The 20594-nt window shown below is 46.1% G+C and overlaps 1 protein-coding gene across 8 annotated transcripts in view; it reads right to left on the bottom strand.

The window, feature by feature from the left end:
- The window catches only part of LOC132569374 (transducin-like enhancer protein 4), a 222268-nt gene extending 217687 nt beyond the window's left edge, over positions 1 to 4581 (bottom strand). For all 8 annotated transcript variants that reach the window (XM_060235383.1, XM_060235385.1, XM_060235384.1 and 5 more), the window contains exons 1-3: positions 3298 to 4581; positions 2279 to 2376; positions 1089 to 1152 (exon numbers count right to left, since the gene is read on the bottom strand). In XM_060235383.1, the coding sequence (XP_060091366.1) occupies positions 1089 to 1152; positions 2279 to 2376; positions 3298 to 3342 (207 nt within the window). In that variant the 5' untranslated portion in view covers positions 3343 to 4581. The remainder of the gene's footprint in view (positions 1 to 1088; positions 1153 to 2278; positions 2377 to 3297) is intronic.
- Positions 4582 to 20594: the final 16013 nt, after the last annotated feature.

Raw genomic sequence — 20594 nt, 5'->3', positions numbered from 1 at the left:
AAAGCAGAGGGGGTCATAAATCAGCAAGGGAAAGAAAAGTTTCAACAATTTTAAATTAAAGACAAAATGACTTCAATTACATTGCTTTGTACGAAATAAAACAGCATAGCAATTCAAATAAATATACCACTTTTTAAAAAAGGGAGGGAGAACCCTCCTGTTTTCCTGTATTGCAGCGTAGCACAATTTTGCAAGATAGCATCATTTGTGTTAGGCACATTAGATATGTGAAGGCCAGAATATACGCTTTGATGGATAGTTTGTGCTTTGGCTAGAAGGCAGCATATCTCAAGGTTATTTTCCTCCTTACAACTGAGTCACTCCATCACATAAAGAAAGCAATTATTTCCTCACATAAGCACAGAAGAGCAGACAGAAAACAGCTCTTTGGATGTCATCATAATCCATCAGAAAATTAGATATTTAAAGACTTCATCATATGCCAATCGCTGCCAAACACAGATCAGAGATACAGAGGAAACATCCTTTCTATGACTCTGGTCACCAATATCCTCAATTAAACACGGAAGGCTTTAACTGATAGCTCATCAGCAATGTAAGCAACAGGTTTGAGAAGTGAGATCCACACTAGAAGTATTGACTCCTTCTTTCCTTCTTAAAAGGTAAATTCATTTCTTGAAAATTTAGATGCATTCCACAAGCTGGGGAGGTGCCGGAGAAAGAAAAGATGTGAAAACATGCAAGCCAATACAAAAACCTAGATATGTCTTAGGCAAGCTAACAATATTTCATCAGTACATCAAAGGGGAGGGGGGGTAAGGAATTCTACAGGCTGTGAACTCCCAAAGCAAAATCTGCCAGGACCTCCTGCCATACAGGACAGATAGGGTGCTGTGCTAACATCTATTCATTTCAACAAAGGCTTGGGCATGAGCAGCTCCTGGTGGATTGTGCCATGAAAGGAAAACATCAAGTCAGAGTTCGCAAGCAGATGAAAAGCTCTCATATCCAAGGTCTCATAATGCAACCTCCATAACCTCTCTTTCACAACTAGCTATCCGCTGCCAACAACTTGTAAGCCACGTTCATCAAATTCACATTTTGAATTGTTGATGCTGCTTTCTTACCATGACATAATGCCGCTGCATCTCTGTCTTTTCACTGGCCAGTTTTTCACACTCCAGCTTTAAACTGTACAGAGAAAGGGGGAAAAGGACCCAACATCCATGAGTACATAGAAGCTATCTTTTATTTCACAGACTGCAACATATAATACAAAGTCATCCAAGTTGTTAAAGGATCTCCATCATTTCCCATTTTTTTTAGTCATTAAGATTTGTTATATCAGTGCAAGGGCAAATACATCTCACTTGAATGAGTTTTTTTAAAAGGGGAAACAGCTAATAGAAAATGGTTGTTCAGAGGCTTGACAATTTCCAAGCACAAAATCACCTGCTGTTGTCTAATTCTTTTTCAAAATGCCACTATTAGGCTGGTTTTACATGGGTCATCTTGCTCACACAAACAATATAACTCAATATAGCAACCACTCAAAGGTAGAAAGGGTTGAAAGGTTGCAGGTTTTCAAAGAAAGCACAACAGCATCTACAAGACACATCTTGTGAGCAATAAAGCTTCCTTTGCCCTCTTTTTTTCCACCCTCCTTTTAAAAACCAAAGAAACAATCTTGAAAGAGGTTGTTTTCCAGGTACTCCTACCCTAAGAACAATGAGCCAACACTCCAAAGTACAATCCCATTTATCCACACCTGAAATTGTAATGCAAGATCTGAAGGGGGGGCAGATGCAGACCCTAAATAGAAAAGGAATCCAAAGCAATCCAGCCTTTGCATCCCAAAAGTTGAATGAGGAAAAATCCTCCAATTTCTTAAAGCTTCCTTTATTCCTGATTGATCTTTTCTATGCAAGATCTTTATTTTGGTCACCAAACTGCCCTGAGTAAAGAACAATTTCCTCCACCTGGACTAATTCACAATGAGGGTTGCCCCTCCCCTTTCGGAGTAGCTCTAAAGTGTTTTTGAACATGTGCAGTGTGATGTTTTGAAGCACACTCACAATATTTTGAAACCTCCTTCAGTCAAGTGGTTCCAGCTCCAGCTTGGGGCAAGGAGGAGAAGGGTTCTATCAGGACTACAACATGGGAGTGGATGTTTGTTTTCTGTGCTTTATTACCTTCTTTTTCATCTTGGTATGATTCCCCCCCCCAAAAAAAAAATAAAAGAACACATCTATGCCGAGGGGGAGGAGGTAACAAAAGATAAGCAAACACGAGGATCACGGAAAGTAAACAGCATTACCTGTGGTACTGAGCCTGTAAAAACTGAAACTCCTCCTTAATCCGATCACAGGATTCAGAAATGGTGAATTTGAAGGGTTGAGCAGGCTGATGTGGTGCCTAGAAGCGGTCAGCAGAATTAAATGTTTTAATTACTTCCCATCACTGCCAGCCACTGGTGCACACAACACAAACAAACATTTCTGGTGAAGTCACCCATATATCATTAATGAAAAGACCTATTAAAACTCACTTTGTTTGATCCTGTGGGCACCCTCACACACAAGCATATGCGCACACACTAAGTGTTGTTCTCTCTCTCTCTTTCAGTCTTGGAAGTCCCTTTCTTGCTTTACCACACAAGCATAAAGTCTTCTCCACACCTCTGAGCCTCTAATTGAGGGAGAAACCAAATCTACTTCAACCCAGTCGACCAACCGCAGCAACCGAGGCTTAGGAAAGGGAGAAGAAATTCCGGCCACTTTCACGAATAGGGGGTGAAGGGGAAATGGGATAGAAAAGGGGCGGGGGGTTAATTAGAGGATGAAACTGAACAGCGAACACTCTTGGAGATAAAAAGGATGATTAAGAACCCTCAACCCACAGTCTGGCTGTTTAATTTCCCTTTTGAACCTTTCAATTGTTAATAAGACGGGAAGTACTACGCACTCCTCAGATCGCAAAGCCTGGAAAGCCAAAGACAACAATAAGAAAATGGCTACAACTCAATTGTTTCATCCAACTCTCCCTCCCGCCTCCTCTTCTCCCCCTCCCTTTCCCCTTATTTGCCTTCTCAAAGCATGAGGCAAAACGGGGTGGGAGAGAGATTTGTCTTTATTCTTGTTGATAGTCTCTCGTCTACCCTCGACCCCCCCCCCCCCGCACAGTTCCGCCCCTCCCATTTTGTAAACAAGACTTTCGGGAGACTGAAAGGAGCGGGGGGGGGGGGCGCGTCAAGATCTAGCCTACATACAAGTCTCGCGCACACACAAACACTCACACCCCGCGCGCTGCCCTTTTCCCCAGCTCGCCGCTACTCACCGGGTGTCTGGTTTGAGGGTACATCTTGCTCAGATCGCGAATCATCCAAACCGATTTAGTGGGTGCTTTGGGCCAGAAGAAAAACTCGGCTCATTGATTTTAATGGCAACAATGCAAAGGAGGAGGAGGAGAACGGGGCTGCCCGCCGCTCGTGCTTCGAGGAGCGTCTCCGGCTCACCCCGTATTCTCCCACCCCGGGAGCCGAGCGAACACACAAGGGGGAAAAAACGCGCGGCGGCGGCAACGGCGGCTCTGTCCCCGGCAGAAGGGGACCGCTGCAACATTCCACAAAGGCTGTCACTGACCGACGAACATCGTCGCGGGAGAGACCGCAGCCTATTCCCACCGCTCCGGCGCTCCCACGCCCAGGGCCCTACCAAGCCGAAGGGCCAGTTGGCTCGACGTTCCAAAGCGGCTTGGCCTCGTCTCCGAAAGCTCGGCAGGTCCTTTTTCCGCTGTCCCAACGATCGGAAGAACTTCTCATTCACGGCTCCCTCTCCGGCGGTCCGAGAGGGGCACTGCTTTCACCGCGATTGACCCTCCTCCCGCTCCCTCGGATTGTGAGCAAAGGAAAGGAAAACTCCGCTCATACCAAATACGCTCCTCTTCCGTAGAGATGCCTCTCTGGCAGCCGACTCTTCCGCTTGAAAACTTTTATTGATCTTAGTAGTTGTCCCTTCACAACAAGCGAGAGAGAAATCCTTTTCTTTATAGAACTCCCAGTATGAAGAATGTCGTTGTTACTCTCGTCTTCTCCCCAAGTGCTTATTCGTGTCTTCAAAGGTTTAAACGCAATAACCTTTTGTTGTCTTTTTTCCGTCTTCCCTTTTAAATGGCTCTTGAACCCTCTCCTTAAGAATATCTTTTTAAAAGAAGAAACACGATCCTAATTGATTGACTTGTTTATTTTGCCTTTTTTTCTGTTCCCCTTTTCCTTTCAAACTCTGGCAAATAGCAACACAGAACAATATAACACAAAACCGCAGCAGCACCCGAGCCCACCGCTCTGAACAGCTCTAACAACACGCTCTGGCGAGGTGACTCCTTTGACCAAATTTAGCAGCAGCAAATCATTAACATTCTGATACATATTCACAACAATCGGAGGACAAGGCCACGGAGCACCTTGGGATACGTAGTCCTTAATGGCAGTACTCTCGGTGCCAGTATCGTACAGAACAACCAAATAAACTACCATTCCCGTCAGGTTGCGCGAGGCCTCCTTAGCCTCCTGTCTTTTCCCCCAGCCGCTCCTCCCATGGAGGTTGTCGTCAACGGCCAATCAGCATCGGGCACTCATTAATCGTCGTTCTGTATTAATGCCCATCATTTCGCCGCTGACAAATGGGCTTACGGGTCTGAGGTGGGGGGGCGGCTCTGCTCTGATTCCCCCACGTGGGGAGCATACGTAGTCTCAATTGGTAGCCAATCAAAACTCGTTATTTGAAGGGACCCACCCCCAACCCTCCCTTCTTTGCTCTGCCTGAGGTGGAGCTTTGAGATTGCTGACGTTCGATTGCGCCGGCGTTCGAACAGGGGAAACATTTGTTCAGCTGTCAATCAAAGTAACGTGGGGTGGTTGCTACTGCTGCTGGCTCTTGTTCGCTGGGTGGTGGCACAACAAGGGAGGTGTGTGGAGGGAGCGGAGGAGGAGAGGGGATTCATTGAACTCCCTGGGTCCCACCCCCATCCAGTGCCACTCACCGCCGCTGTATCACCCACACCAGGAGGAATGCGGACTAATTAGGGGCCAATGTCTCCTTAAAGAGACAAGCTCGGCCTTGTGTAACGTGCCGAAACCCCTGTTGAGACAAGAGAGGGAAGATCACGCTGATCCCTCTTCTTTCAGTTCACATCAATTTTACGCGCCACTGGAGCTGGCATAATTTTCATGTGAACGGGACTGAATCGCTGCATAGAGCGAGAGAGAGGGACATGAAAGCCCAGGGAAGGGAGTGCAGAAAGGGAGATTGGGATCTTTTCATTTTCTTCCATTTAGGGAGATGTCAGGATTTCCCTCAGTATAAAAGGCTTGCTGTTAATTGGGCACAAAGACGCCTGGCACTGAAAGGGAGAGACGGCAGAAGGAAATGAAGGCTGCTCAAACCAATAATTTAGTCGGATATCATTTACTCAGCGCTAGTGACCTCGGTCCAGAGAGGGGGCGGGCTAGCCAGATGAAGAGGGGTGGGGGCTACCTAGACGGCGCAGATTGAGGACTTCCCTCGGATGCCAAGGAGATTTTACTCAGAGGTTAATTGGGAAATCATAGCAGATGCAGATATTTCGCCGGCTCCGCCAACGTGTAGGCTTCTTATTTCCAAATCGGAGAGGAGGAGTTACAAGGGTCGGCTTCACGTTTTAAAGCTCAATCTGACAAGCAGAAGGGCGGGGAGGGACTGGGGAAGGAGATGTAAAAAACTGAAATGACAGAAAGCCTGTTGAGAACAAAGGAAGACACCTGAAGCCCATTGGATATAAGAGGAACCAGGAATGCCAGTTGACTTGAACGGGCTCTGCTGAATACATAGATGGTGGGAACTGTGGTCAAATCACAGCCTACTTACGGTGACATCACAGGATTTTCAAGAGATGTTTGCTATTTCTTGCACAGGGACCTTGAACTTCCTTGGTGGTCTCCCATCCAAATAGGACACAGTGCAAACTCTGCTTGACTTTTGAGATTTGACAAGATCCTGATAGGCTGGGCCATTGCTACAGGACATAAAAGTTGCAATGGAAATGTGGAAGGGATTTAGAAAAATCGGCGCTGGGACTGCAATGGATGACAGGCCCCACATTGGAATGACAATCCCTGAGAATGGCATACCTGTTCTGGGATTGTGAAGACACCCACTGGAGGGGAATGGCAGTGTATTAATTGGCTGGCTTCTGGTATCAGGTTCCAGTATCTCTTGCTCAGGACTGGTCCTAGGGTTTTGGGTGCCTTAGGTGTTCTGCCCACTAGTACCTCCCCCAAATAAAAAAAACACACCAAAATTGTAGAAGTTAAGGAACTTGAAACTATTTACATTTTTAATTTACATTTTTTTAATTTAATTTTTTTTTAATTGTGAGATTAAGCAATAAAAATTGTGAGAATACTACTTGATCCTTTTAGCTGGAGGTGCCAGTGACAAGATCTTGTGCATGTGAGAAAGATGCTCTACCACTGAGCTATGGCACCAGGCCCGTAGCACCCCAATGGGGCCCAGAGGACCCAGCCTCCTTGTGGATTTTACGGCCCCCTCCTCAAGCCTTGGCTCCCCCCTCCCCCTTGGGACCCCAAACAATAAATTCTTGGGTGGGAGGGAGGAGTGGCCCCTAGATTGCACAGGCTGAAAGGGCAGCTAGAGTCCATTCAGGGCAGGGAGGGAGGAGGGCAACCACGACGTGTGTCCCCCAGCCAGCGTGTACAAGCCATGTGCACTTCCCCCTTACTCCTGGTGGGGAAAGGGCATAGGAAAGCAAGGAAATAAGGAGGGAGCACAGAGATCCAAATCAGCCTTCTTTTGAACTTTGGAACTGGAAGTTGATCACTGCAGGCTGAGCTCCAGGAAAGGTAAAAGGGGGAAAGTTGAAGGGAAATTGGAGCTTACATGCAATTTAAATCACACTGAAGGGGGGAGGGGGAGGGGTGGCCCCCAGCCACTCCAGCTTCTTGCTCTCACCCCCATGGCCCCCCTCCTACAGCCCTCCTGTGGCCCCCTTCCCCTGTAACTATTAGCTACGGGGCTGTATGGCACCCACCCCATGACTCTGTTAAAGTACAGTAGGAAGAATGAGTGGCAGCATACAACTTCAAAAGGAGGCAGTTTTTAGAAACTGTAACTGGCTGTTCTTCAGCTTTTACAATTGGTTAATTTATTCCTGCTAGGCTCTGAGGAGCACACTGCGCAGGCGCCATCCACTTTCACATTTTGGAATGCAAAACTGGCCAGGCAGCATCTGCGCGCTCCATGGAGCCTGCTTTCCATTGGGGAAGGCAGGTTCCAAGGAGCACACACGCTGCCCATGGAGAGAGGGGGTGACTGGCAGTGCAACTAGGCCAGGTGGCATCCTAGGCGGTCACCTACTTGGTCTACTCCTATGCACCTGCCATGCTCTTGCTGTTTCTCACAGATAACAAGGCCAAAGGGGTCTCTGAAGTCCAGGAATATTCCATCTGAGGTCAGGTTTTGCAGCAGTCAATCAAGGCAGTGATGGCAGTTCAGCATCTAACATATGCCTTGTGTCCAGGTTCTCAGGAATAGTCTATTAAAGACTCATCTTCACTATCTACAGGCAGCTGGCATTGAGCCAAGAGATGTGCACTTTGTCTCCTAGCTTATAACTGTTTTCAGCCTTCTTCTGGGGCATTCCAAAGGTGCAGGGGATCCTGGAGGGCTGGGAGCAGCTAACTGATCATTGCCTGCTGAATTAGAGGTGGAGGTGGTTCTAAATCAGCTTTTAGCTGTAAATCATGGCATGCCTGTACCTTATTTTATTGCTAATTTGACTCTTGACTGGTTACAAAGGGCCCCTCCTCTGAGGAAGAGGCCTCACTGTTGCTGACCCTGGAATTGGAATCAGTGCCCTGGGACTCAAATGCCAGCCTCCAGAATTGAATGATGGCCCCTAGGAGTGGCATAAGTGTTCTGGGACTGGAATGACAGCTCATGCCACAATATATAGTATACACTACTCTGGGGCTTGCATGACAGCCCCCAGAATGGAATGAAGGTCCTTGAGAATAGAATCAATGCTCTGGGTCTGGAACAACAGTCCTAGAGTGGAACAAGGTCTCTTGAACTGGAATCAGTGCTCAGGGACTGGAATGACTGTCCCTAGAGTGCAATGTAAGGAGCACATCTTTTTTAACTGGAATTTGTAGATCAGTATATCTTGTCCCAAGGGTCATCATATCCCTCTGAGGGCTTCCATTCTAGTTCCAGAGCAATTTATTATGTCTCTGAGGCCATTATTCCACATGCAGAGCAGTATATTTTGTCTCAGTGGCCATCATTCCACTCTGAGGGTTTCATTCCAGGTCCAGAGCAGTTTACTGGTCCCAGGAACCATCATTCCACTCTGAAGGCTTTTATTGCAGTCCCAAGTTGCGTATCTTGTCCCAAGGATCATCATTCTATTTGGGAGACTATAATTCTGATTCCAGAGCAGGATTCTCAAAATTAATTTAAGGTTTTTAGAGCCAATGGAAGAAAATTGGCATTCCTGGATCCCATTATATCCAATGGGCCTTCAGACATTTCCCATTGTTCTCAGTGTGCCTTAGGGCAGGGGTGACCAATGGTAGCTTTCCAGATGTTTTTGCCTACAACTCCCATCAGCCCCAGCCAGCATGGAGAGCTACCGTTGGCCACCCCTGCCTTAGGGGATGGGCATGAACATGCTCACAAACTAAAATTTGTCATGCATTTTGGCCTGTTCATGGTTCACTAAGCGATGTTCGTGGAAGAGTGCCTGCCACAAACATTTCACAAACTTTGATTCTGTTTGTGGCAGTTCGTGAATGGATACATTTTCCAGACAACTGTCTCTGCTCAATTAAACTGTTTACAAAACAGTTTATATACACACATATACACATATATATACATATATACCCTCCAGCTCCTCCTAATTGTGAACCAACCTCTCTGTGCCAAGAGGTTGAAAGTGGATGCAAAGGGTGGCCATCAAGTGGGAAAGAGATCTTCTACCACCACCACCACCCCATGCCCACGGGCACCAAACTCATTGTGCCAGCCCACAGGAGCACAGCCCTAGCAGGTCATGACTAGAGATCTTGGAGCCTCCTTTCCCTCAGCCTCCAGATTGTCCGGAGGTTTGGGCTGGGTTGTCATCAGTATGCAGATGACACCCAGCTCTATCTGCTAATGGATGGATGGCCTGACTGCGTCCCAGGGAACCTGGACCGGGCATTGCAGGCCGTGGCAACCTGGCTTAGGCTGAGTGGGCTGAAGCTGAATCCAACGAAGACAGAGGTCCTTTGTGTGGGCCGCGGTGCTCTGGGAGAGGTAATACCTCTCCCGGTTTTTGATGGCGCGCCGCTTTCAGCATCCTAGGCGGTCACCTACTTGGTCTACTCCTATGCACCTGCCATGCTCTTGCTGTTTACTGGTCCCAGGGAAGGTAAAGAGCCTGGGAGTTCTACTGGAGCCTTCACTATCGATGGAGGCCCAGGTAGCTGCCACTGCCAAGTCGGCATTTTTTCATCTGAAGCGGGCAAGGCAGTTGGCTCCTTTCCTAGAGCGCCGGGACCTAGCAACAGTGATCCATGCGACGGTCACCTCAAGATTGGACTACTGTAATGCCCTCTACATGGGGCTGCCTTTGTGTCGAACCCGGAAGCTGCAGCAAGTGCAGAACGCAGCGGCCAGGCTGTTATTAGGACTCCCGAAATGGGAGCATATACAGCCGAGGCTGCGCGAACTGCACTGGCTGCCAGTTACACACCGGGTTCGCTACAAAGTGCTGGTCATTACCTTTAAAGCCCTATATGGCTGAGGACCTGCCTACCTGAAGGACCGTCTCTCCCCATACGAGCCCCAAAGAGCACTAAGGTAAGCAGGGAAGAACAAGCTGACTGTCCCTGGGCCAAGGGAGGCAAAATTACAGACCACACGGGCACGGGCTTTCTCCGTGGCAGCCCCGTGCCTGTGCAATCAACTCCCGGAGGAGGTGCGGGCCCTGCGGAACTTAGATCAATTCCGCAGGGCCTGCAAGACCATCCTCTTTAGGCAGGCCTTCTCAGAATGCTGACAGAGGATGGCTGAACAGAGGGTCCAACAAAGTGATTCTTTAATGATTCTTGCCACCATTTAAATATGTAATAGCGCCCGGAACACCTCTGCTGCTGTTAAGCTATAGATTATATATGTTATAGATTATATATGTTGGATTAGTTCTTAAAATGTAATAACTATGTATATTATTAACTATGTATAATTTTAATGCTTTTTTATAATTTTAATGTGTTTTAATTACTGTATTTATATCATGTCTTATTGAATGTTGTTAGCCGCCCTGAGCCTGCCCAGGTGGGAAGGGCGGGATACAAATAAAATTTAATAATAATAATAATAATAATCTGCTCCAGGAGCTTTCCACAGAGAACAAAGAGTTGTTAGCACTGCCCAAAGACCAGAGGTTGATAACACAAATCCTTGTTGCTCGTCCTGCCTCAAGCACACCCTTCATTGGCCCCTTCTGGTCCAGAGACAGAAAGCAGTTGTCTCTCCTCTCACCTTCTCGTCCTGGGGTGGTGATTCCAGCCTACACTTTGGAAATATTTCCACACCCTGCCCAGTGACCCCTGTGTGGTAGAGTTTCAGGTTTATCATACCCATATCCAGAAGGGTGCAAACCCCCAACACTTGTCCTCCTCCATCCTCTACAGGCACTTGCAAAGAATGCACCTCAGTATGTTGCCACCAGGATAAAAAGTGAGTGCTAGTGGGAGGAAGAAGAGTCCCACTCTCTCTCAGCAGGGAGAAGTGTAAGGGGAGCAGGAGGGTCCTCCCATAAAGACTCCCCACACTCAAGGTGCCATGGGTGGAGGGACAATGGCAGGCTGCCCTCCAGGAAGTCATTCCCATGGGGACACCTGCAATGCTATCCAGAAGGGCTACTTGGGGGGCCCAGGAAGCAATCACTCTCCTTGTCAGCGAGATAATTGCTGTGGATGGCCAACACTTCTCCCTCATGCTGTGACTCCTGGGTACTCTGTCCTCTCATGGAAGACCAGTAGCCAGCAAGTCTTGCCTGCCATGCAACATTCGGCAGTGCCTCTTTAGCATTCTGTCTCCCCCCCCCCCACCCTCGACAGCCATTCCTCCCATGACATCAAGGCTGATCTCTCCAGAGCGCAAGGCAAAACTGTGCACTTCATGGTAGACTTCTGGAACAGCCAGAAACATGGCTACCTTTCCCTCACCATCCGTTGGTAGAAACCAGAGGACCTCAGTCCAGACTGTCAGCCCTTGGAGAGCACAGTCCTGCCACTGGGCTACAGAGTGGTTGTGTTCCATGCACAGGGAATGGATGAAGACCGCACAGTGCAAACCATCACTGCCATGATATAGAGTAGCCTGAAGGAGTGGGTAGGTGGTGGCAACATCATTTGTGGCTACATGGTCATGGACACCAGTGACAGTATGCTGGCAATGGTGAAGGCTGTGCACTTCAAGGGCATTGTCTGCCTGGCTCACATGCTTCCCCAGGTGAAGGATGCTTTGGGGCTAGGGAGCACCATCAGGGCCACCTGGGATGCTTGCACCCTTGAGATGCAGGCCTTGCTGGATACCTGCCAGCGCCTAGCCACCCACTTCTTCTTGTGCAGCATCACATCTGCTGCATGAGAGGCAGGGGGAGGGGAATGAGCCTGAGCAATAGCTCATCCTGGATTTACTGAAACTGGAACTCCACCTATGCCAAGACTGGATTTGGCGAAGCAGTAGAGTGCAGTGCAGGATGCCATATTCTCTATGACCATCCTGCAGGGGTAAGAGGAGCTCAGTATCAGTTCTAATGAGTGGCTGACCCTCTTCCAAATGGTGGGACCAAATGGTGGGAACACCAACAACATGCTGTGCATCTATATAGCGAGCCTATTGCAGGTCATCCCACTGCACAGAACTCACTTCTGCACAGCAGCCGGGCCCCAGGGGGATGCCTGCTTTCCCATGGGTCAGGGCCTTGGCATAGAGGTTGAGGGTGGGCATCACTACTAGGCTGCATCCTCTCTACAAGGAAGGAGAGTGCAGTGTGACCTGTATGCATGACACCTGGATAAAAGGCAGCATTGCCCTCCAGAATGCAGAGGTGGTGCAATGGAAGTATGAGATCTGTAAAGAAGTGGGAAGGCTATAGACCAGCAGACATGGCCAGAGGGAGCAGTGGGTGGAAGAGGCTGTGGGGGGGGGGTGAGCTGCAGCCCAGCACCTTTGCCTCAAAGAACTCTAAGCCATCATGGGGTATATTTGGGGATCCACTGTCAAAAGTCTCTCATCATGTCTGCCTTTCTATTAATGCATCACTAATCACTTTAAATGGAAAACTCTGACTTCAACCAGTTCCCACCAGGTTGCATGGTGAAGTTTTGGGGAGCCCCTGTTGAAACTCTGGGGGTGTCTGCCTTTCTGTCCTTCAGAACCTCCCTTTGGAGACTTGGAGGGGGGCTGTGAGTGTAAGGGGGAGGATACTTGCCATGCTTTCAGTATCCAGCTGTGGGGGGGGGGGAAGGACTGCCCAGATGAAGTTTCCCAGTGAATTTAGTGTCACTGATTGTTCCTGAGCCATTCTATAGACTCCTGAAACTGGAACTGTCTTTTCCAGAAATAGCACTGGGGAGACTTTAGGGGAAATTTGTTACCAGCCCCAGAAATATCATCTGCTCCCAATTTGGAGAGATTGTAGAGGAGCAGTTGGAAGGTTGAGGTTCCCTGTGTATTAGTTATGTGTAGTTTGCTGGAATCCATTCTATACACTTTTGAACCTGTACCTGACATTTCATCCAAAAGCACTTTCTTGGCTTGACATTAGTCCTCCTGTGTTTGCAATGTCTCAATGGCACTGGTTCTGCTGGGGCTTGCAAAAATGCCCCCCACCTTCAGTTTCTATTGAGAGATTCTCTGGTTTGACCTTAGTCCATTGTAAAAAGTGGAGGATGGGACATCTTCTTGGGGGGGACAGAATATGGACCCTGTAAATCCAAAATTTACAAAATTTCCATTTAAAGGTAAAGGAGAGTTAGCTGAAGATCTGCTGTGAGTTTGCACAGGATCTGTTCTATATACTCCTGAACTTTCTTAACCTGTGCCTGTCATTTTCCTTTAAAGCACTTTCCTGGGGTCACCTTTTTGGGGAGGGGGTTGTAACTCAGATTCTGTAAATCCAATCCTCACCAAAATTGGAGGGAAGGTAGAGAAAAGTCAGCTGGAGATCTCTGTTAATTTGGTGTTTCTAGCATATCATGGTGCATTCTACCACATGACAAACCTCATAAACAGAACCAGTTCATCTAGCACAAAAAAGTTCATGATGATCTGTGGTTCTCAAACCATGCATTCTATGAACCAAACCTGGTTTGTGCCCATCCCTAATGGACATTCTTATTATGCATTCCCTGGAGAAGGCATCTAGGCTAATTTCTGAAGCTTTATTGATTTCATTTCCCCTGTAACAGTGGATCTTATACACAGTCACAAGAAAACCAGCCACACAAAGACTGCATCTTGCACACAAAGGTGTGTAGCAAAGCTCCACTGGCAAAGGTCCCTCAGCCACATGAGGAACAGTCTAGGTCTGAACCTGACATAAGTAGACCACAAGTAGTCAGGGTTCCAAAGGTACTTGTTGGACAGGCTGGCCTGGGTCCCTATGGATGTTTACTCAGGAGTAAGTCCTGTTGACCACAACATGGTTTCTGAGTAAACTGAACGGACTTGAGCCATTAAGGCAGTTTCTTTACACCACAGACATGTTTGCTGCATGTACACTGGTACCACCCCAGCATTTCCCACAGCTGATACCTAAAATGGGGGCAATTTATGCATGTACATGTGTCAAGGAGCTCTGATTAGAGCCCTCAGGCAAAGATATTTAATGATGTGCACATGTTTATATCACCCACATTTATCTGTTGACTATAATAAATGCTGCTGTACTAGTATTGCTCTTGAGTGCAGTACTGGCTGAAAGGTAGGGCTAGATCAGAGCCAGTTGATGGATGGCCCAGAGGTTTATTCTGGCTATTAAAGTAATTATGTATGACTTCCAATAAGGCTTTGAAATTTCAGTCAAAAGCCCCCATGGCCCCTAGGAGAACCAGTTTGGTGTAGTGGTTAAGTGTGCAGACTCTTATCTGGGAAAACCGGGTTTGATTCCCCACTCCTCCACTTGCACCTGCTAGAATGGCCTTGGGTCAGCCATAGCTCTGGCAGAGGTTGTCCTTGAAAGGGCAGCTGCTGTGAGAGCCCTCTCTAGCCCCACCCACCTCACAGGGTGTCTGTTGTGGGGGAGGAAGGTAAAGGAGATTGTGAGCTGCTCTGAGACTCTTCGGAGTGGAGGGCGGGATATAAATCCAATATCTTCTTCTTCTTCAAATGCCCCCATGGTATGCTAGAGACACCAAACTCACAGGAGATCTCCAACTGACTCTCCTCTACCTGCTCTCCAGGTTTGGCAAGGATTGGATTTACAGGGTCAAAACTACACCACCACCACCCCCCCAAAAAGAAGATACTCCAGGGAAAGTGCTTTCAGGGGAAATGACAGGTGCTCATTTTGACAGGCACAGGCTAAGGAGGTTCAGGAGAGTATAGAACAGACCTTGTGCAAGAGACACCAAACTTGCAGGGGATTTCTGGCTGACTCTCCTCTACAAGTCCTCCAACTTTGGTGAGGATTGGATGATCTACAAGGTCTGAGTCACAGCCTCCCAAAGAAGTTGCACCCAGGAAAATGCTTTTTGGTGAAATGAGAGGTGATGATTTTGACAGGGACAGGTTCAGGAGTGTATAGAATGGATACTGTGCAAGCTAGAAATATCAAAGTCTCATGGGACTTTCCCCAGATGCCCTCCAAGTTCTCCCCCATTGCTTTGAAGTCTGGATTTAGATTGCGTGAGGATAGTCTGAGTGGAAAGGTATGCATTCATGAACTGCACAAGCCACCACAAACTGCTTTAAAGTTTGTGGAACGTTCATGTCCATTGACCTGCCACAAACTTCACTTTGCAAAACACAAACCAGCCAAAATTCATGACAGATTTTAGTTTGTGAGCCAGTTCATGTCTATCCCTAATGTCTACCCATTGCCAGGGGGGAGCCTTGCAAAGTCAGGCACCCACCTAGATCTATCAATGTAATTTCATCAGAAAAGCCAAGTCTTCCTGAATACACAATTAACCCTTTTACAATCAACTCAGGTGGGCATGATTGTTTTTACTGACTTTGCCTGAATGTCTCATATCAACCTGCCACAAGCATAAATAAAGTCTTCACCCTGTTAGCCTTTTTGTCCACTCCCCCCAGATGCAATCTTTTTTTTATAACTCTTTCTGGGAAGCCCCACTTCCTAACTCAATCAGAGTAATTCTAATCCTGGACACTGTGAATTCCTGGACTTCACAATTATTTCTTTGATATACTCCTATAACTATCAGTGTTCAGCCAGCCACAATTGTGCAGTCTCACCCCTTTGTTGACTCAGAGGCCACCCACTCCTCTCTTTTGAAACCAACAAATCTTACTATTTCCTTGTGACACTTGGAAGTTCTGCCTAAAGGTACCATAAACTGAATCACTAGATCTGGGGCGAGTATCTGCATACCCTGAGGGAGGGGGCAGCTGCTGGAGTCCTAGGTTTCTGGGAGTGCCCACTGTTGCCAGCACCTTCTGCCCATTTGCTTGTTAGCTGCACACACTGCCCAGTGCCACTGGGGAAAGGTCTGCAGGCAACTGTGAGCATGGGCAGTAGGAGAGCTCATGGGTAGGTAAGTAAGGAAAGGACACACAAGCAGGTGGAAGGCAGGCAGATGTTGGGAGGAAACAATGGCATGAGCACCTGGTGGTAGGCAGAGGAGCAGAATGTCCCAAGGAACTCTCTGCTCAGAGTCCCCAAAGCTTGGAACTGGCCCTGCTTACATAATCTAAACAGACAACATACTCTACCCAGCTCAGCAGACTGAGAATAGGGGAACTCCTCTGTTCACTTCTTTTCTCTCAAAAACACTCCTTTCTTCTTTTTAAAATCTCTCATACACTCACTTCTCTTTGTGGCCATTTCTTGGTGGAGAATTCTCACTCACCCAAAGGCTTGGATCTCTTTAACTTTCTCTCCTCTTATGTAACTCTTTGTATGCCTGTCCCTCTGAACACAACAATTGCATTGTATTTATGCTTGAGTAACTATTCAGTTCTGGTATCCCTATATTCCCCTTAAAGAATTCTAAGCCTTGCTTCGAGAAATATCTGTTTCATGGGGGGAAGGGGGGATTGGTTGCTTTTTGCCATCAAGTCACAACTCATTTATGGCAACCCCATGGGGTTTTCAAGGCAAGAGACATTCAGATGTGGTTTGCCATTGCCTGCCTCCATGTGACCATGGTATTCTTTGTTCACAAGGAGATTTTAAATAATAATAATTTTATTTTTGTATCCCGCCCTCCCCCGCCACAGGCAGGCTCAGAGCGGCTCTATTGATAAATAAAGTATCAAACTTACAGACAATGAAGGCTAAGCTTCCATCAGTTGGGCCTCAAGTGCATACACACACAATGAAGCTTGCCAGAATCCAAGACTACATGATTAACTAAAACTAGGTGTCTTATACCTAAATGCTGGCTATCAGTCAAATGATCATTAATTGAGCTATCCCAGACACTTGGATGAGCCAGTCCATTTGGCACCTGGCATCCAGTGGTGGGAAGAAACAACCCAGGCTTTGAAGATAAGGGTTGCTAACAAGCATGGAGTGAATGTTCCTTTGGGAGCAGTCGAACACTGTTCTCTTACATGACTCAGGGCAACTAAGCACCAGCAGGTAACAAAGATGGAGTCACACAAGCTATACATGTCAAATAGTGGAAATAGATTATTTTTTTAATCTTTCTGGATGATTTTTCAAGATACTCAGTTGCATTTCTGCTGAGGCAAAAGAGTGAAGTTCACAAATTCTTCACAAGATATGTTGCTATGGTTTCAAACACATTTTGAAGAAAGCCTCTGTTGTTTATTCACAGCCTAAGCCAACATTTAAGACAGTAAAATCATACAAAATTAAAACTGATTGACCATAAAATCATACATAAAAAGGCATAATATACTGTTGTAAAACTACAAATATAACAGAACATGGCAGTTACAGCAAACAGATTAGCAAAGGTGTTTAGCCATTTCCTGACTGAATTATTAGAGTTTTCCTTATTTTTGTGGCAAGCCAGCCAAATTTTGCTAATTTGTATGTAACCTCAGGATTCTTATCATCAAGAAGATTCTTAAGGAGTTGCAATTTTTGGCTACCGGCAAAAGGTATGGCTGTGGAAAATGGAAGTACTTCTTGATGATCATTATAAGCCTCACAGTCAAATATAACAAGGACTAGAGATCTGATACCATCATTGCAACAGGGACATAATAGTTCTTGGAATGGCACCTTTTTGTATCTCCCCTCCACCACCACTGAAGGGAGAACGTCCCACCTCATAAGAGTAAACGTTCTCCTATATTCATTATTTGTTAAATGGTATAGGTAAAGCATTGGGGTCACCCTGTTGATTGGTTCTGTCAGAGCTCACCATTTGGTTGTGCTATTAAGGTAATTTTGTCTGACGTCTAATATTCTCTGTTTCACTATCTCCCTAGCATTATCATGTGAGATATTGTTTTGAAAGGCCATAATAATGAATTTTGACCTTTATGGCCCTAACCCATCTTGGGACCAAAGTATCTAGCAGAATTAAACTGATCAAGCCCTTAGGAAAAAACATAAGTTTCAATCAGAACTGGATGGCCAAAATCCAAAGCTTCGCTTCTGCTGTAATCATGCCAGTTTCTATTTTAATTAATGTGTTTGGAATGCCCTTGGGTAGAATCATAGAATCATAGAGTTGGAAGGGACCTCTAGGGTCATCTAGTCCAACCCCCTGCACAATGCAGGAAACTCACAAACACTTCCCCCTAAATTCACAGGATCTTCATCGCTGTCAGATGGCCATCTAGCCTCTGTTTAAAAACCTCCAAGGAAGGAGAGCCCACCACCTCCCGTGGAAGCCTGTTCCACTGAAGAATCACTTTAACTGTCAGGAAGTTCTTCCTAATGTTGAGCCGGAAACTCTTTTGATTCAATTTCAACCCATTGGTTCTGGTCCTACCTTCCGGGGCCACAGAAAACAATTGTACACCATCCTCTATATGACAGCCCCTCATGTACCTGAAGATGGTGATCATATCACCTCTCAGCCGCTTCCTCTCCAGGCTAAACATCCCCAGCTCCTTCAACCTTTCCTCATAGGACATGGTCTCCAGACCCCTCACCATCTTCGTTGCCCTCCTCTGGACCTGTTCCAGTTTGTCTATATCCTTCTTAAAATGTGGTGCTCAAAACTGAACACAATACTCCAGGTGAGGTCTTACCAGAGCAGAGTAAAGCGATACCATCACATCATGTGATCTGGACACTATAGTTCTGTTGATACAGCCCAAAATTGCATTTGCCTTTTTAGCCATTGCATCACACTGTTGACTCATGTTCAGCGTATGATCCACTAAGACCTCTAGATCCTTTTCGCACATACTATTGCTAAGACAAGTCTCCCCCATCCTATAACCATGCATTGGATTTTTCCTACCTAAATGCAGAACTTTACATTTATCCCCATTAAAATTCATTTTATTGGTTTTAGCCCAGTTTTCCAGCCTGTCAAGGTTGTCCTGTATCCTGTTTCTGTCTTCTTCTGTGCTTGCAACCCCTCCCAATTTAGTATCATCTGCAAATTTAATAAGCATTCCTTCTATTCCTTCATCCAAATCATTGATAAAGATGTTGAACAAAACAGGTCCCAGGACAGATCTTTGAGGCACTCCACTTGTCACTCCTCTCCAAGAGGATGAGGAACCATTCACAAGCACTCCTCTCCAAGAGGATGAGGAACCATTCACAAGCATTGATAAAGATGGTGAACAAAACAGGTCCCAGGACAGATCCTTGAGGCACTCCACTTGTCACTCCTCTCCAAGAGGATGAGGAACCATTCACAAGCACTCTTTGGGTGCAATCTGTCAAGCAGTTACAAATCCACCTAACGGTAACAGGATCCAAACCACATTTTACCAACTTGTCAACAAGGATAGTATGTGAAACTTTATCAAAAGCCTTACTGAAATAAAGATAAACAATGTCTACAGAATTCCCCTGATCCAGCAAGGTAGTCACTTTCTCAAAAAAAAAAAAAAGATCAGGTTAGTCTGACATGACTTGTTCTTGAGAAAACCATGCCGCATTTATGCATTTACCCCTAGTAGAATTTTTGGATAGCCCCAGCACTCCTTTTGGCATTTGAGGTAATCATGTTTATATTGGTGGTTCTTCTTCCATTCACTTGAAACATGACCTCCAGGTACTTAAAGCATGAAACTTGTTCAATGGGAATAGAATTTAAGTACCAATGGTGTGATCTGGGTGTTTTTCTGCCAAAGGCCATTACTTTGGTTTTAGCATAATTTACCTCTAGATTGTTTTCCAGGCAATATTGAGCGAAAGCTTTCAAGGCTCTTCTGAGGCCCAAGGGAATCCTTGAAAGTAAAACAACATCATCAGCATAAAGGAGCACCCCAATATGTTTTTTACCTAGCTTCGGTGGGTAGCATTCTGGTTTATTTATATGAGATGCCAAATCATTGATATAGAAATTAAATAAGTAGAGGGCCAGGAGGCATCTTTGTTTAACTCCTTTGTTGGTAGAAATGGGATCTGTCAAATAGCCTTGATGGGAATATTTGACCCAGATGGTTGTTTGATCATAAAGGGCCTGAATAAGAAATAACAACCATCTGTCAATGTTAGTGGCTCTTAATTTATCCCTTAGGATGGTCCTAGAGAGGGAGTCAAATGCAGACTTCAGGTCTAGAAATGCAGCATATAATGACACATTTGAGTTTGAGGAATATTTTACAACCAAGTGATCCAACAGCATGCAGTAGTTTAATATGAAGAAAGTCTCAAATGCTACAGATGGATAACAGTGGTGAGTTTATCACACACAAACCTTCTTGGCAAAGGAAGGCATCCTGCACTGGAAGGCCTTTTCACATTACCATTTTAAGCCGGATGTTATTCGTTGTTGGCCTATTATCAAGTAAAGCAATACAGGGATGAGGATTTCACATAGCAATCTTCCTTCCTTTAATGAGCCATCTCTGAAGAGATCTGACTATTTCAAACAGTGCTGCTTTCTTTCCTCTTCCCTTTCCCCATGTGCACAATCTTCCTTGGCCTTTAAAAAAACCTTCTATGTTGATCATTATGGTGCTCAACACAATTGCAATTTAGCGAGATAACAGCACCATTGAGATGCCTGGACTCTGTTTAACTATATTGAGATACAGTAAGATTGTGGCTGCTGTCACTTGGAAACAAGAAGAGAGAATGACAGAAGGTGTCTGTAGCAAACATCCTGATGTTAATCTACCCATGCCCAGATGCAATTGGGTGTTAAGTGACTTGTTGCCAAAAGTTTGCAGGACAGGAGAGGCAGTGTTGACTATCACACTCCAGTTTTTCAGGGGATTAAA

The sequence above is a fragment of the Heteronotia binoei genome, chromosome 4, assembly GCF_032191835.1.
Source record: "Heteronotia binoei isolate CCM8104 ecotype False Entrance Well chromosome 4, APGP_CSIRO_Hbin_v1, whole genome shotgun sequence".
Lineage (NCBI taxonomy): Eukaryota > Metazoa > Chordata > Lepidosauria > Squamata > Gekkonidae > Heteronotia > Heteronotia binoei.
This window is presented reverse-complemented; position numbering and strand designations above follow the sequence as displayed.